Source organism: Buteo buteo, chromosome 5 (assembly GCF_964188355.1).
Source record: "Buteo buteo chromosome 5, bButBut1.hap1.1, whole genome shotgun sequence".
Taxonomy (NCBI): Eukaryota; Metazoa; Chordata; class Aves; order Accipitriformes; family Accipitridae; genus Buteo; species Buteo buteo.
Window position 1 is genome coordinate 34,969,310 of NC_134175.1, and position 15,789 is coordinate 34,985,098.

General features: G+C 35.4%; 1 protein-coding gene across 3 annotated transcripts in view; it reads right to left on the reverse strand.

Moving 5' to 3' along the window:
* SLC4A10 (solute carrier family 4 member 10) overlaps positions 1-15,789 on the reverse strand; it is a 124,233-nt gene that overhangs the window by 61,413 nt on the left and 47,031 nt on the right. For all 3 annotated transcript variants that reach the window (XM_075028583.1, XM_075028582.1, XM_075028581.1), the window contains exons 4-5: positions 14,724-14,862; positions 6,687-6,847 (exon numbers count right to left, since the gene is read on the reverse strand). In XM_075028583.1, coding sequence (XP_074884684.1) covers positions 6,687-6,847; positions 14,724-14,862 — 300 coding nt within the window. The remainder of the gene's footprint in view (positions 1-6,686; positions 6,848-14,723; positions 14,863-15,789) is intronic.

The following is a 15,789-nucleotide window of genomic DNA, read 5'->3' on the forward strand; positions in this document are numbered from 1 at the left end:
GTGCAGTTGCAGGACAAAATGAGAGATTAATGACAAAAAATATAAACACACGGGCTTTTGTGTGCATCATAATTGCAGTGACAGCTGACTACAAAACCTAATTTAAAAGCCAAGGTTTGTTTGGTTTGTGGTTGTTTTCTTTCCCTTAAAGACACAGAAGAAGAAAACAAAAGCAACCCTAAAGCAGTGCTTTACGGAAGACATTCAGTTGAAATGCTGTCCTTCATCTTAACCTGTCTCTAATGGGAACCTGAATGTACACTTCCCTAGTGAGTTAGGCACTAGAAGCAATAGAAAACTAACAAGTAGGATTCTTGGGCTGCGTTTGTGAACCAAGACCCGTTTACAGTGTTTACAAGGGTGATTATAAACAAGCTATCTAAGCCAGCAGATTTAGCCCGCTCATCCAAGGAGGCAGAGCATTCCAGTGCACTGAGAGACAGATTCTATTTCCAGCTCCACCTGAAATTACTTTGTTCAACTCCTCAGCTGAATGACTTGAAAAAGAAAGACGGAGAGTGAAAAAGGTCTGCTTTTTAAAGAGCAAGTATTTCACAAAACTGTCAATACTAGAGACGAGGCTAAAATTCCCAACTTACAGCTCAGAGAGCAACCACAGTTGCCACAGTGAATGCTACCAAAAGAAGAACAGAGACCTCATAAAACAATATATTTTGCACCTCTAAACAGAACAAGAGCCATGAGTTACATTGGTTCTGTCTCTAGACACAAAATGAAAGCTGAGGTTGACTTGTGCAATCTAAAAAATTCCCAGATTTGTGGCTAACATGGGAAGATACCAAAAAAACCCACCATGCTACTTAGAAGTTGGTATGAGATTTACAATTTACCCACAGACAAAGGAACAAAACCTCATAGAGATTTCTCTGTAGGGGTAATCACCGCATGGTAAGCTGTAAATAAAGAAAACAAATGCAAAAACCTGGGTAAGTAAGAAGGTGAAAGCTGAACGAAAGACAGGTGTTGGGTCAAACAGAGAAACAGACTGTTCACAGGCAACCCCATGCTTTGTTACAGTGTCTGTAATAAAAGTTAAATTTACCATAAAAGCACTGTCATAAACATAGCACAACATGGGTGTTGCAGCTGAAACAAAAGGCTCCAGTGAAATAAAATCTAAACTGGAGCCAGTTTAAATATATCATTATTATGGAGTAATATAGCTTAAAGCAAACAAAGGCTTGTTCAGATTGAAAGCTTAACATGATATTACCGAAATCAATAAAATTGCACACTTGGGATGTAATGCCCTGAGTTGTTGAGCACAGACTCCAGTGACCTCAATCACAAGATTAAGCTGTTACACAGATTGAAAATTCAATCGTGAGGAACATATGAAAAACTGACTGCTTAGGAAAAAACAGTCAGCTCTCTGGATTGGAAAACATGGGAATATTTAAAATTTAATTTAAAAAATAAACTATTACTACATTTAAGCTATTTAAAATAAATGGGACTATCTATTTCAAATGTGCAAGTTGCCAAAGCACCACTGTGCAACACTGAGGCCACAGTTTGTATCTGACAAGGTTTGACATTTGTTCACAGTACACTCTGCACAACTACAAGAAAATGCGAGATCTGTGATTCATGTTGTAAAGAAAGTATTGCCATTAAAGGCTGGACCGAACTGTTTTTGAACCAAACAACAGAAAATGGCATCATATGCTAAGTAGAAGAACCTTTTGGGTTCATTCAGTGGTTACAATCAAAAAACCAGATGGTAATCTGAGAAACTACATTGCTTCAAAGGAACTAAATGAAAATATCAAAAGAGAACATTTTCATCTGCCAACTTGAACAACACAGTGAAGCTGCTCTCTAATGGTGCAGCCAGATTCTGGCAAATACCTCCTCAAGAGACAAGTTCCAAAATAAATTGTTTTGATTACATAGATTTTTCAGACTTCCTTTTAGCATATGTTCTATACAGAAGTGATCGATAAAAATATTACTACATCAAATGTTCAAAGGAATTCCTTGTGCATGGTGTGCTAGCTTACCGATATAGGAGCCTCTGCAAAGACATATGAAAAAAGAATGTCACATACTAAAAATAGCAATAAAAAACCCTGAAATATGTTTAATAAAAAAAAAATACATTTTTAAAGAGGATAAAGTACAGCAGAGGAATTGAGCTCTTTTCAAGAGAAAAGTAAAATCCATCTTGCAAAAATTTAAGAACAACTTGAGAAACTTCAGGAATAAACATGCTGTTTTGCTGCATGATGACAACATTGGAAATTAATTTCAGAAGTCTCTATTATGATAAGATATTGTCTGTGAATTCAGCATCACGGGTACCAATAAGCTTTTTATCAACAAAGAAAACTGGGTGGCTGTCCAAAGAAATTTACAGTCTTTTAGATCAAGTCATTTTTTAATAAGACAGTTGGAATAAAAAAGAATCTAATAAAGAATGGACATGCTGGAAGACAGGATGATTTAAAAATTCTCACCACATCACTGGTGCCAAAATATTTTTACACAGAACCATCAGAGTTTCCAGGGATGGAATAAAAAATGTTCTGAAAGCCATGCAAGCAGTATAAAAGATGTTTTTCATCTGTAGATTTTACCACAAGCCCATTCAGGTCTAAAACATAGACTTTAATAACAGAAATTTTCAAGGGCTAAGTGCTGAGAGTTTAATGCCCTAGTGAATAAGTGTTTATAGATTAAAAGCCTTGACTAAAACAAATAGGAAGTCTTTGTCTGAATTTAGCAACGAAGATTAAGTATACCTCTTTCAAGGATATGAAATCACTGCATTTACAGAAATACAATTTGATATTGGATTATAGCCCAGACAGCAACACATTACCAACAAATACACACACCACATTTCTCCCTAACAAAGTGTTAGGGCAAGCAAAAAGAAAGTAGGTGTGCACAGTTAGTTTACTTGTTCTCAAAAGATATGATGCGCTACAGTAATGCAGTAAAATTTATCAACAGATTGCATTAAAAACCAAAACTCATAGTAATAAACTATGAATCAGAAGTACAAGAACCAAAGTTAATTTAAGACAACAAGGTATAATCTATTTTTGCAAATTCTCCAACATGGGATATACACAGTAGCATTGAAAAGAACAACCAGAAGTGACCATCAGGATCACTGGACCAGCCTAGCATGAGAATGGCTAGCAAGCAAAATAAGACAACAGTTAAATATTGAAAAAAAACTGAAGCCAACAGGTGAGAGCAACCATTTCTTTAAATTCTAAAGTGTCAGGACTGTGAGATACAACTGGAATACATACCAATTCCAGGGTGAAAACAATGTTTGCATTGTATAGCACACAACAGTAGTATTGTAACTACTGACAGTGAAGAGCAACTGAGTAGAACAGACAAGAAAGGATTTCCTGAGAGACACAAGTTCTGCCTAATCTTCAGGTCCAGCAGCCATTTATATGGAAAAAGAGCAGCCTGTCATATTATTTGGAATTATCAAATTTCTAACATACTTAGCACACCTATCTTGGTGGTGAGCTTGTCACTACTACTATTAGTCTCTCCTCCTCCCAGTGCTGCCCAATGCCTGGCACATTCTTTGTAACATTTTGTAAGCACTGGAGAGCAGGAACTACATATGTAGCATCAGAGTAACAAACTACAAAGAAACTTGATTGAGGAAAACAGCACTACTACAACACAAATAATAGTAATAGAGAAAAGCAAATGGAATAGGAACTTTATTGGGGGGGGCAGAATAATCTCTTCAAAGAAACCTGACACAGAACGTGGGTAATTTACAGAATGATTCACCTGTCAGAAAAACCTGCTGCAAAGTTGTTCAAAAAAACCAAATACCCTCTCCCCACCCCAGCCCAAAAAAAACCAAAAAAAAAAACCAAACAAAAAAACCCTCATTGCTTATTGAATCTGCAGGTGGAGAAAAAAAATCCTGTCACAAAGCAAGACCCATGCAAACCTTATCATGTGTCAGATTACTTTATCAGAAAGGGATGCCTGTCAGTTCAGACAAATAAAACAACAAATGAAATACACCCAAATCTGCTACAACAACAGATACTTTTGAAGTTAAAATGGTACATGCCAATTCACGAAAGTCATCCTAAAGCCCCTTCTCAGAAGAAACAAGTTGTCCTAATCAAAAAATCAAGATATCCCAGAAGTAAGACTGATTCAAAATAGCATTATAGTAACTCATCAAATCCTCTACTGAAGGACAACTTATGTTTGTGATGAGTTTCAAAACAAAATTAGTATTGTGAATGCTCAAATCCTTGGACACACTAACTAAACAAACAAACAAGATGACTACAACTAACTAGGGATTAAGACATTATAAACACGAATTCATTGTGGTGTCACTATACAGTATCTTCCAAAAACAGAAAAAAAGGAAGTTTGCTGAAGTTATTTTTATTGCATTAATCCTTACTTTTTTACCTACTTAAACAAAAACAATTCTGGAAGGGATCTCTTAGCTGACTACAGAAGTTGAGTGATTTCTGGATTAAAAATGTAAAGCTCAAGCTTGAAAATCCTAGTGTACTATTTAAGCAAAAAAGCAATAAAAGAACATCAACTTGCTGATCTAAGTACTTCTTGATTATTTTTTAAAAATCAATAAATAATAAAGCAGCATACTGATAAACACCTTTATTCTTTCAAATCAGCTGTTAATTCTTCATGTTTATCTTTTATCACCATCAAGGCAAGTTTTGAAGCTCTGATTCAGACCATGATTCACGGGAGAATCAGATCTCCGCACAGCAGAAACCCACACAAGTTTCTGCAGATTTGGATTAATAATATCTTGCGTCAGTTTGACATAAACAATTTGGGAAAGGTAAATGCAAAAAGCAGCTACCACTATCTGAGCCGATTTTAATTCCACTGTTAAATACAGCCCACTGGACAATATCTCACTTACCTGATACTGTAAATAACTAAAATAAATTTTATGTGGCCCTTACACCGACCTATATATCACCCATAAAGCAGTTTTCTTGATAATCCTGAGTGTTAGAAAATTTTCTTGCTCTGCCTTTTGTACCTTTACATAGACAAAAGTTTTCTATTTTCATTTCTGTATGTTACATTTTCTGTTAACACGCTACCTTGTGCCTGTGACAAGCCAACAAGGCAGCCCCAACAACCACTCATGCACCATTTCTCTGTGCGTGTGCTCTTTTCCTAAATTTACATCTATTAATCATGTTTGATCTTCAAGCAAAGTTTGCAATATGGAGAATACCATAAATCTAATATAATATTTGTATAAAATAGCAATATTTGTATAATTTGTATAAAATATCAAATCTATGATTTACAGATACAGCATCATTTTCAGAAACATTGTGAAATACAATAAGGTAGAAGCAACATAAAACTTTTAAGTAGATGTGAGATATGCAAGGATACCACTCCAATAACCATCATGAGCATGAGACTACCTCTTACTAAGGGTAGATAAACAGAAAATTAGAGACCTCACATTACAACATAGTACAGCTCTTTGCTCTGTGCCTTTTCTGCTAGAAGGGACAGATATTTTTAAACAGCAGCAGCAAGGACACAACACTAGAAACTTGCTAAAGCGCATGAGCCCTTGGAGAGGGTCTTATTTTAATGATGAGTTTTGAACTCTAATGTAAATATATTTATAACACATACATTATCCCTGCCTTGATAGACTAGAGAAACTTACTTTATCTTCAGTTCTTGTCTACTAACAAATTTATTTATAAATTATCTAATTCAAATTAGCTGCTATATTTGGGAAGGGAAATAAACATATCAGACTGTACTGCACGATTCTAGCATAGCCATGCAACCTTTTTAGTTTTAGGACTCCTTGAGGCCGTGCATTACAGGTCTGTACTATACAGCCCCTAACAACCTGTTTTATTACAGTAACAAATGCACTACCAAAACAAAAAGTGCCCTGCAGTAATTAGTTATAGCCTTTATGGGAAACACCAGGAATGCAGAAAATGGCATTCAGTCGCAATCTCACTTATACTTTTGGAAGACAAGACTCATCCATTATGTTCTCTCTTGCTTTCTGCATCTGTTGTTCTCAAAAGCTCTAGAACTGCAACTGCCAAATACACGTTTACTGGAAAAAATGCACTCAGCTTTAATTAAAGACGTTTACGTACCTTAAAATTTTTAAAAACATACACTTAATACTACTGTTCTTGATTTCATTCTCAAGTCAGAGACATGTTTTTTAAACTGGTCTGTCTTCATGTTACATAATTATGATGAATACTTCCCTATGATTTAATTTTTTTTAAGCTAGATTGTCTGCAATTAGCATAGCAGTAGATTCAGTTTGTGGAAGTTAGCACACACATCATTCACAATGTGAGGTGGCACAGTAGAAGCAGAGAACATGCCAGTTCTAATGAAATGTATCCAAACTGTCCTCTCTGCTCCATTTTAATTTTCTCCTTTACATAAAAATTGATTCTGAAGATAGCAAAGTCTATACAAAAAATAAAAAATATTTACCAGTTGTGTCAGACATTAGATTATTTTCTAATATAAACTGAGTAAAATATTTCCTAAGAGTTTCTAAACTGAACTGATTATTATGCAATAGCTTTCTTGTAAGCAGTCTTGTAAGCACTTGATTTTTATGATTAATTTTCATAACTAATAAATGCAACATCAATACATACCTGCAATTTCTTCTATGGAGTTAGCTCTCATGTCCAAAAGAACTGTGCCATTCAGGATACAGCTTCTCAGCTCAAACAAGCTGTGAAGTGACAGTGTGGCAACATATGGTTTGCTCCACCTCTCTCCACCATCCTCTACATCTTCCTCAAACTTCAACCACCTGTACAAACAACCAATTTTATAACTCCATTGTGCATAAGAAATGAAAAATAAATTAATTCCATGGATATTGAAAGATCATTGTTAAACTTTATTCTTTCTTTGTAGGAAATACGAGAAACTTCCCTTGCCTGCTTCTTCCCACATAATGCTGTATTATGCCATCTTTTAAGATAAATTCCAACCACGGAGATGAAGAGAACTGTATTAAGTAATCATTATTGTATTTTGAAAAAAACTTTGAGTAGTTCTTTGGCATACAGTGATATTTCTATGATAGAACTAGTATGAAAAGGATAGAAGAGAAGAATTTGTGGTAGAGAAAAAGAAAAGCTATATGTAATAAGAACACTAGAGACAACTTTCTCCATTTAGTCTTCACTTTGGACTAAACACAACAGAGAAGAGACATTTTTCATTTAAAGTAACTATATTGACATATTCACACTTCACAGAATCTGCAACCATTATCACCACCACAATGTTTTCACAAAAGACACTGTTACAATCTTTCTTGGTTTAAGTTAGTTAGTTACTGCACTAAGCTACTCATAAAGGCAGTAAAACACTATGCAAAATTTAGGCTATTTTTCATTTAAAAGTTCAGTCAATCAAAATGAAAAACCTCACAGGCACATACATGCACACACAAGCAATATGCAAACACTTGTGAACAGTCTTTCAAGCCCCAGAATATGGGCCTTATTCAGGTAAAACAGCCACGTGAATGACATGAAATAGCACTTCAGAATCTAGTAACCACATCGTATCTCACTATTTTGAGTGTCATTTGCCTGTTCTCAGGTTCAGCGTAAAACTGGACAGATTTCAATAAAGTAAAAGGGTACATGAAACTGGCATGAGAAGATCAAGTCTTTTCTTACTAGCCAGCTGGATGAACTTTCTTGCGTGACTTAATTGTTTACTGATAAAAATTACACTAAAAATGTTAAAAGAATACTAAACAAACAAACAAAAAAAAAACCAGAAAAGTCTGTTGACACATGCAAAAGTGTCTTAAATTAAAGTTATTAAGTCTTTCAAGCATACGCAGATGTTGCTGCGTGAAGCCATGCAGCCTGCCAGCTTGGCAAGGTTTGAACAGCTGTGGCCACTGCACAAGCCTCTATCACTTGACTCAACAGCACTCAGCTATTTTATATGGACCAGAGATAGCAGAGAAGTCAAGCAGAGTCTCACACCTTGACAGCACCTTCACACTTATTTCCAGACAGCAGGGAAGCACAGAGCCTTAACGCCCCTAAAGCTGAGCAATTTCCAGTTTTACCAAGCCTCGCAGCCCAGTAACACAGCAAACACAGCTGTCCTGGCTCACCTGCCTGGCTCTGCTCCTACTTGTAAAACAGCCTGTGCACCCACATTTTAGGTACTTTCCTCCCTTCGGTCCCTGCGTACCAGATACCTCCCCTTCTAATGCAATCCTGCAAGCAGCCACCACTTCAGTGACCCACTCATCACCAGCATATCTGCTCCCTTCGCAATACATTCCATTTCTTCTAACTGTACCAGCTGCCTCCTGATCACTCTCCCATTATTTGCATAGACAATTTGCCCCTAACTCCTCAGCTTCTCCAAAATCTCCAGTCTCCTGTGTCTAGCCCTCTCCTCCTCTTTGTATTGAAACATTTTTCCCTCCATTTCTCCTGTGCTGGCCAGTTCCTGTATCTCAGCTTTGCACATGAGAACTCCTTCTCCATCAGACTTCTGTTCTCCACTCCCTTCATTGCAACCTCTCTTCTCTTCCCAGCCTAGCCAGGCTATCTCCTTTACCTTTTCATTCTTCCAGAGAAGCAGCAAGAGGGACACAGCACACATAAAGATTTGCTTCCACAGAGTTGAACTGTGAAATTGAATTTGCATATGCAAATGAGGTTTTCCAAATAGATTTTCAAAGCAATGTCCAAATGGACATCAAACACAAATTAACAGACCCCATCAAATTCAAAGCCATGGTTTGAAAGGGATGAGCTACAACAACTCAGGAAAGTTACCAAGAAGCATGTGAGAAGGAAAAAAAAGTTCTTCATTTTTTCCATTTTGCAATTGCACTTGAACTCTGTAAGAAGATACTGCTCCTAGCTTACTCATGGTGCTCATGTTTCCAAGCTAAAAATATGCTAGACTTATTTGTGGCCATAACATCACAAACACGGTGCATTAATTGTCCTGCGTAAACTATTGCCTCCTAAGACACTGTGAAATATCTACATTTTTATCTTCTCATACCTCTGGTTTTGTGTATGTTTCTAATCTCATGAGGAGTTTTATAAGATTATGACCTTCGCGCTTGGGCATTCCCAATTATTTCTGATGTAGCATCATCTTGGTTTATGCTGATTCAAAAAAAGTTTAAAAATCATGCTACGTATAGCCTAAAAACAATGATCCAAGCACAGATTCTTACAGAATATCATCAGAAACCCCATACTGTCATTAGCTTCTGTTCATGTAAATAGGCTTCAACATTGCTTATCTGATTATACTGCTGCAGTCTGTCCTTGATATTACCTATTTTGAATATACTGACCAATTCTAAACAGATTTTAAATGAGAGATAAAAGACAAACATGTTCTTAAGAGTTTCATTAAGACAGGTGACTGCACAGAGGCAGGCTCATAACCAGAGCTTGTAACTTACTAGGGACACATGGACAAGAAAAGTCTAAATCATAAAAACAGCTTTAATTAGAGTTTATGGTGTCAATCAGATATCAAAGCTTACGCACAACATAAAAATCCATAGGAAACTATTGCTACTGCTCAAATAATCATACTTGACATCATGATCATCTTCATCTGAGTTTCAATCAATTTGAATAGTATAATTCTATGGGTTGCGTCCAATTTCCTACTGTTACTAAAACTTATGTGTTTAAACACATTATTATACATTGTTACTTAATGAGCCAACAGGCTAGTACATAAACATAAATCATACTCAGCTGAGAGAACTCTACATTTGGAATTAACTTCTGGTTTGATTTCAATAAGCATTACATGAGTTTACTCATCAAGGGAAAGTCATGTTTATCATCTTTTATCTTTTCAGAAATATTCCTCTGTTATGTCAGATAATCCTTATTTAACATATCAAATGAGAAACAGCAGCAGAAAACAAACAAATCTCTAATCTTACACATAGTCATTCAATTCTAAGTGTTCAAGTGGTTTTAAAAGTCATAATACCTTTTTAACAACCCTCTGAATCCATGTACAAGATTCTAGAAATGGAATCCAGATTCAAGTATGGATTCCAAGTTTTTTCTACTCTTTTTAGTTTCTCAGAGAAAAAGACAAATTAGAATATATTTACTTTTGCAGTTTAACCCCTTAAACTGATATGGTTGATAAATAAAAGCCTTTCATAATTTCCCAGAAAACAACACCAACCCCATTTGTATATTGAGCTCACATGCATCCCATGTGCCAGTAATACATTTAGAGCTATTTTAGTTGTGTCTGATCACACAGAAGAGGAGCTTCACTCATGATTTTCTTTGACTGGTAAATACCACCACAGGTATATCAATCATACCATTTTAGTTCTTCTCATAGCATACTTGCTGGAACAAAACATGCCAACAAGAGTTTCAGCGAGGTATGTTACTATAGGAAAAATATTACTCAGATGTGTGCGTGTACACATACACACAGATCCATGTGTTACATCTTCTAAAGTCATCTCCATCAATTTTTCAAGAGTCAATAAAAGAGTGTGCACACTTCACTGTATACTCAGTTACAACATTTTGGTGCACAATACAAAGTGCTGAGTTGAACATAATCTATTTTACAGTCTGTTATGTCTGCAGCAGCGAGCTGGAGTATGTACTTACTCACAGCCTGCTCAAGAGTCAATGTTATTAATGTAATCTTACAATCTGTATAAATTTCCATGAGCTTTTGCCTGCCTATGCTGATTAGAAAATGAACCAAAGTAAACAAGCATGTCAGAAACAAAGCAGAAGTGACAAACCTAAGTTTTTTGTGACCTAGTTTCTTTGGAAGAAAGTTTTGACCCAGGGGAGATGCATTTTCACTTCATATTCGTAATTTTTCCCTAGTACATCCATTTTCTAGTCACTATTAACAATTTACTTTCTAAACTATGGACAGAGGTTTGTTTTCATAACTGTACTGTTTCATTAAAATTCAAGCCTAAACACTTTCCTGTTGGGTCCAAAGTGTCTATTTCTCCCTTACTACATATTCTTTTCTGTTCCAGAAATGTAGTGATATTCTCCCAAAATTTTCATTTGATATTAGCAGATAAAGAAGTCCCAACAGCTTGAGTAACACTTGCTACTAATCAGGCACTACTTTCCAGCCATGACCACAAGAGGCTATTAGGACAGATTTGAACAAGAATTGCTTTCCTAATAGCTGCAATTTGCACTATTGTGTGTATAAAATAAGCCCAACTGTTACGCCTCAGTGTGTTTCTCCACAAACTTACTGGAACCATTTTTCTTGGAATAGAAACTATAAGTCATGCATTCTCTACACAATTGTACAGCTGGGCCACATAAAAAAATTATTATAAGACTTACTATTGATTTTAAAAGGTATGTATTTCTTCCGGCTTGAAATCAATTAATGGGGAAAAAATAATTAATTTTATCACTACATCAACATAACTAAGCTATTCCATTCTGCTCACTAACTAATTCCATGGATGGGACAGCCTAAATCAGATTCTGGAATGGAACAGGCGGTAACAGCAGTGCACTTTCTTGCTCCTACTAATTAATCTGCAGGAAAGTTTTTGCTCAATGTTATGGGAACTGGAGAATGGCAAACCTTGGAGTCCGACTGGAAACTGCTGAGTGAAAAAAAAAAAAAACCAAATAAACAAACAAAAAAAAACTAGAAAAGGACTTGCTCTTCCACACAAATGACATAGGAATAGAGATTTACCTAAAGAACACCAAGCATCAGTCAAATCTTATCCACAGCTCCCTTTGATATGTAACTCTTTTGATAAACCAAGAACAAAATGTCTCACAGTTTCATGCAGTTTGCTCAAGATATTTTTAAAAAATTTAAGGCTCAACTGTGCATGCACTTTCAATCAAACTGAAAATAAGAAGATACAGATTTACTGCATCAGAGTCAACCCAACCTTTCAGTCCATGCAGAGCTTGGTGACATGAATACAGAACCACTTAGTGCCATCACTCACATTAAATACAATTAATGACCAAGTCTTCCTCTGTATTGTCTGCATTTAAATTCATCTACCTGGAACTATGTCCAAAGCCAGACAGTAAGATTTACAAATACTTCCAGTGGCATTATCCACACAGATGGAAAACATATAATAAGGCTGGAACAGCAACAAACTTGGGGTGTATCCTCTCCATACCATGCTATTAATCAAATCAATATTTCTTAAGTCCTGGATCAACCCCCAGTATTGAAAGTGATCCTCTGTATTAGTTCGTAAGTATATGATCTTGCATATTAAACACCATCCCATTTCTATTACCCAAAGTCACCGTGTTCTTTGTGTATGGTATCTTTATCTAATTCTACAGTAACAATACCTAATTTCTTATCATCAGTAAGTTTCATTACTACAAACCTATTTTTTGTCATTAAATAATAAAGCTATTTACTAAGACTAATTCTTCAGAAGTTAGTTGTCACTACCTTCCACACTAATAGTTTAATCTTTCAACGTGACCTGCTGCACCTCTTCAATTTTCCTTACCCACTAATAAAATTTTTACACTAGAACACAGTTTCATTGCTGTATCATATCAAATGCTTTACATTAAAAAAATTAGATCCACTGGTTTTTCTTTGTCAGAAAAACAAAAATCAATTATCTGATTAAATAGCATTATTAAGTTAGTCTGACATGATACACCATTGTATTGCATTTTATCCAATTTTCCACTTAGCTCCAAGTCTACAATTATTCTTTCCTTCAAATATTGTTCTAAGCCATGCATAGCTCTGAAATCTGACTATCAAGCCTGTTTGTTCCAACCATTTTTATCCTTTCTTGAATAGTGTTTCTGTGTTTGCTATAGTATAACCACCCAGCTGATAGATTCACAGTAGACGTGATTTACCATAATCATGAAACACATGTTCTTTCAGCTTTCTAGGATGGAAATTATTGCACCCTCTTATTTGCACAGATAAAGCACTTTGACTCTTGCCTTTGTCATTTGGTTATTTCACTGCCATCTTCTCCTTTTCTAACAGCCAGCCACCTCATATCAAATGCTGTCTGAAATTTTTTGATCCAAACTGAAAAAGATCATTTATTTTGACCAGTTCTTTCTGCATGGCAGCCCCAATCTTTGTTTTCACCTTTTTTCTAAAGCTAAAGAAATTTTTACTATTAGCTATTATACTTCACTCTTCTATTTTCTGAGCTCCAAAAACACAGTTTTCTTGGCTGTTTTTTCCTGTCCTTTGTCAAGAATCTCATCTCATTTCTGTTAAACATTTTTGATTCTTTTGTTCCCAAATGACAATTGGAAAGGCTGTACATTACAAACAGATCAATCTAAATAAAAATTCCTTTATTTCACCTATTCTTTTCAAACTCTAACTTGATTAAATGTTTATGCTAAAATTGTTATAATTTTTCAGAAACACAATTCTTCAATGATTTGCAAAGGGACTTTTTTTTTAGTTGAACTAAAGAAGCTGCTATTTCCCTGCTTAAAAAGAACATAAGCCACAGTGATTTTTATTTTTAATCACAATAGAAGCTGATACCCTTCCTAGCAGAGGTTCTATATATTCCTCATCAGTATGAGAACACTGCAGACGATTAACTTGATTAGATTTTTCTCTCTCTGAATATTAATAAGATTATTTAGGAACACTACTACATTCATTTTAGAGCACAATCTCCATATGAGAATTTTCTACATGTAAAGATCTGTATTTAGCATCTGTCTATGCCTCCTATGGACACATAAGGGAAGGGAAGGTGAGAAAATTCTGTGGCCCTCTCGGACAGCAGGAATTTGCAGTAAAATTACAGGGAAAGCTAACAGCCATATTCATGCCAAACAGCCCACATACGTAGGTCCCCACAAAATCCATTCAGAAATTCCACAATTTTTATCCTACTGACACCAAAAGATGTGGTCCACAGACTTCTGGACACCACTGAGGAACACTGTCAACAAATACTGGCAGGGAAAGAGAGAATTAAGGTTCTAAGAAGAAAAATGAAGAAAGGATTGCTGGGAAAGGTAAAGTCTTAATGAAACTAACCAAGTCATCTCCCATTTAGGTGCTCAAGGAAACAAATATTAACCAAAAAAAAGTTCTGCTCCAATATTAATTTTTTTTCAGCAGAAATGCAGTCTAAACAGTCTTATCACACTAAATTTGCAGAAACAAAATAATCCAGCACTGAATACTCGAAGTCTCAAAATCAACTGTTCATTGATAGTTAGAATATGTAAAAGTTTTATTGCTCCAAAAGTAATCACATTCCTTGCTTTAATCATTTTATAATGGTAATTTTATCAGTTTCTTGAGGATTCAAACAGAATATGAAGTTTGAAAGTTTCTTAAAATGATGAGCTAAAGTATGAATAAACCCAGTAATTTTTAATTCATATATATGATATGTTTACTTTGATTTGTTTCCCTTGATATTCATTCTGACCTATATTTCATAAATCCAGATGAAAACATTTGGCTCTGGGAAACAACAAATGCTGTTGTAATACTAGCAGTCTAAGGATTAAAATTATGGTTTTATTTAAGCTTTATATCCAAAATCTGTTCCTGAGCTTGCCACAGCTTTGAAATCATTCCTCAATACAGCAGCAACCAATAGCTACAGATAATTTTTAAAAACTCGTGAAAACACTCACCTTGCTGTCTCCCTCCACTCTGCGTCCTCTCCTTCACGCCAACAAATTTCATCAAGCTCAGTAAAGAGATCATGAGGAATGTGTTCCTCATCATCATCTTCTGTTCCAAGAATAAACTGCACCCTTTGTGATGGGGTATCTGGGGAAAAATAAAAATATCAAATCCAGAACACCAATTTTTTTGCCCTGAGCAAGCAAATACCTAAAATTTCATTAGATTATCCAGTCCAGACTCTTTCATCTGTATCACTTACTGCCACACAGAAAACGTGACTATAGTTATGCTGTAAGAACATTCATACACAAACACCTTCAGACTGAGACCTCTTTATTTACTGTAGTTGTCTAGTCTGCTTAATTAAACAAACTCATCTAAAGATAGAACATGATGTACAGAAGTAGTGACTACTGGAAGCTGGAATGGTATCTCACAGAAAAAAAGGCAGCACAGACAGCAGCATAGATAGAGCTGATAAAAGCCTTTTACTCCAGTGTTATAAAAACTACTTTGCCACATCATAAGTCTAAATCTACAGATCTAGCTCAGCTCAGAAAGCTGGTATACTAAATGTGCATTCTTTGTTTTACCTAGCAGGAGAAAGACACCATAAGAAACCTCTCTAATGTCAATATACAACTGGAAACTTCAAAAAGAATACATCGCTATCTACACCTACCATCCCCTGCCCCTTCATAAACTGTTCCTACATGGTTAGGCTGTTCCAGATGAACAAGGTGTGTATCTGTCCCAACTTCCCCATTTTATTCTTCCTGTCTCTCTCTTCCCTTTACATTCCTCTTACCAGTTATTTTTCTTCATAACTTTTCAGTGCAGACCACTAAATATATTTTGGAGACATAGTATTCTTTTTTTGTATCACTCAGAAAATTTCCAGAACTCACAGAGCACCTTAACCTATGTGTATATTCAGTGTTCATAGCTCAAATGTTGTTAAGTCTTAAAAAAAAAAAAAAAAAAAAAAAAAAACCAAACCTATTTGCTTATTTAAATGCAAATCTCAAATGAACAAACTCTAGATGAAATCCAGTGTCTCTAGAAATACAT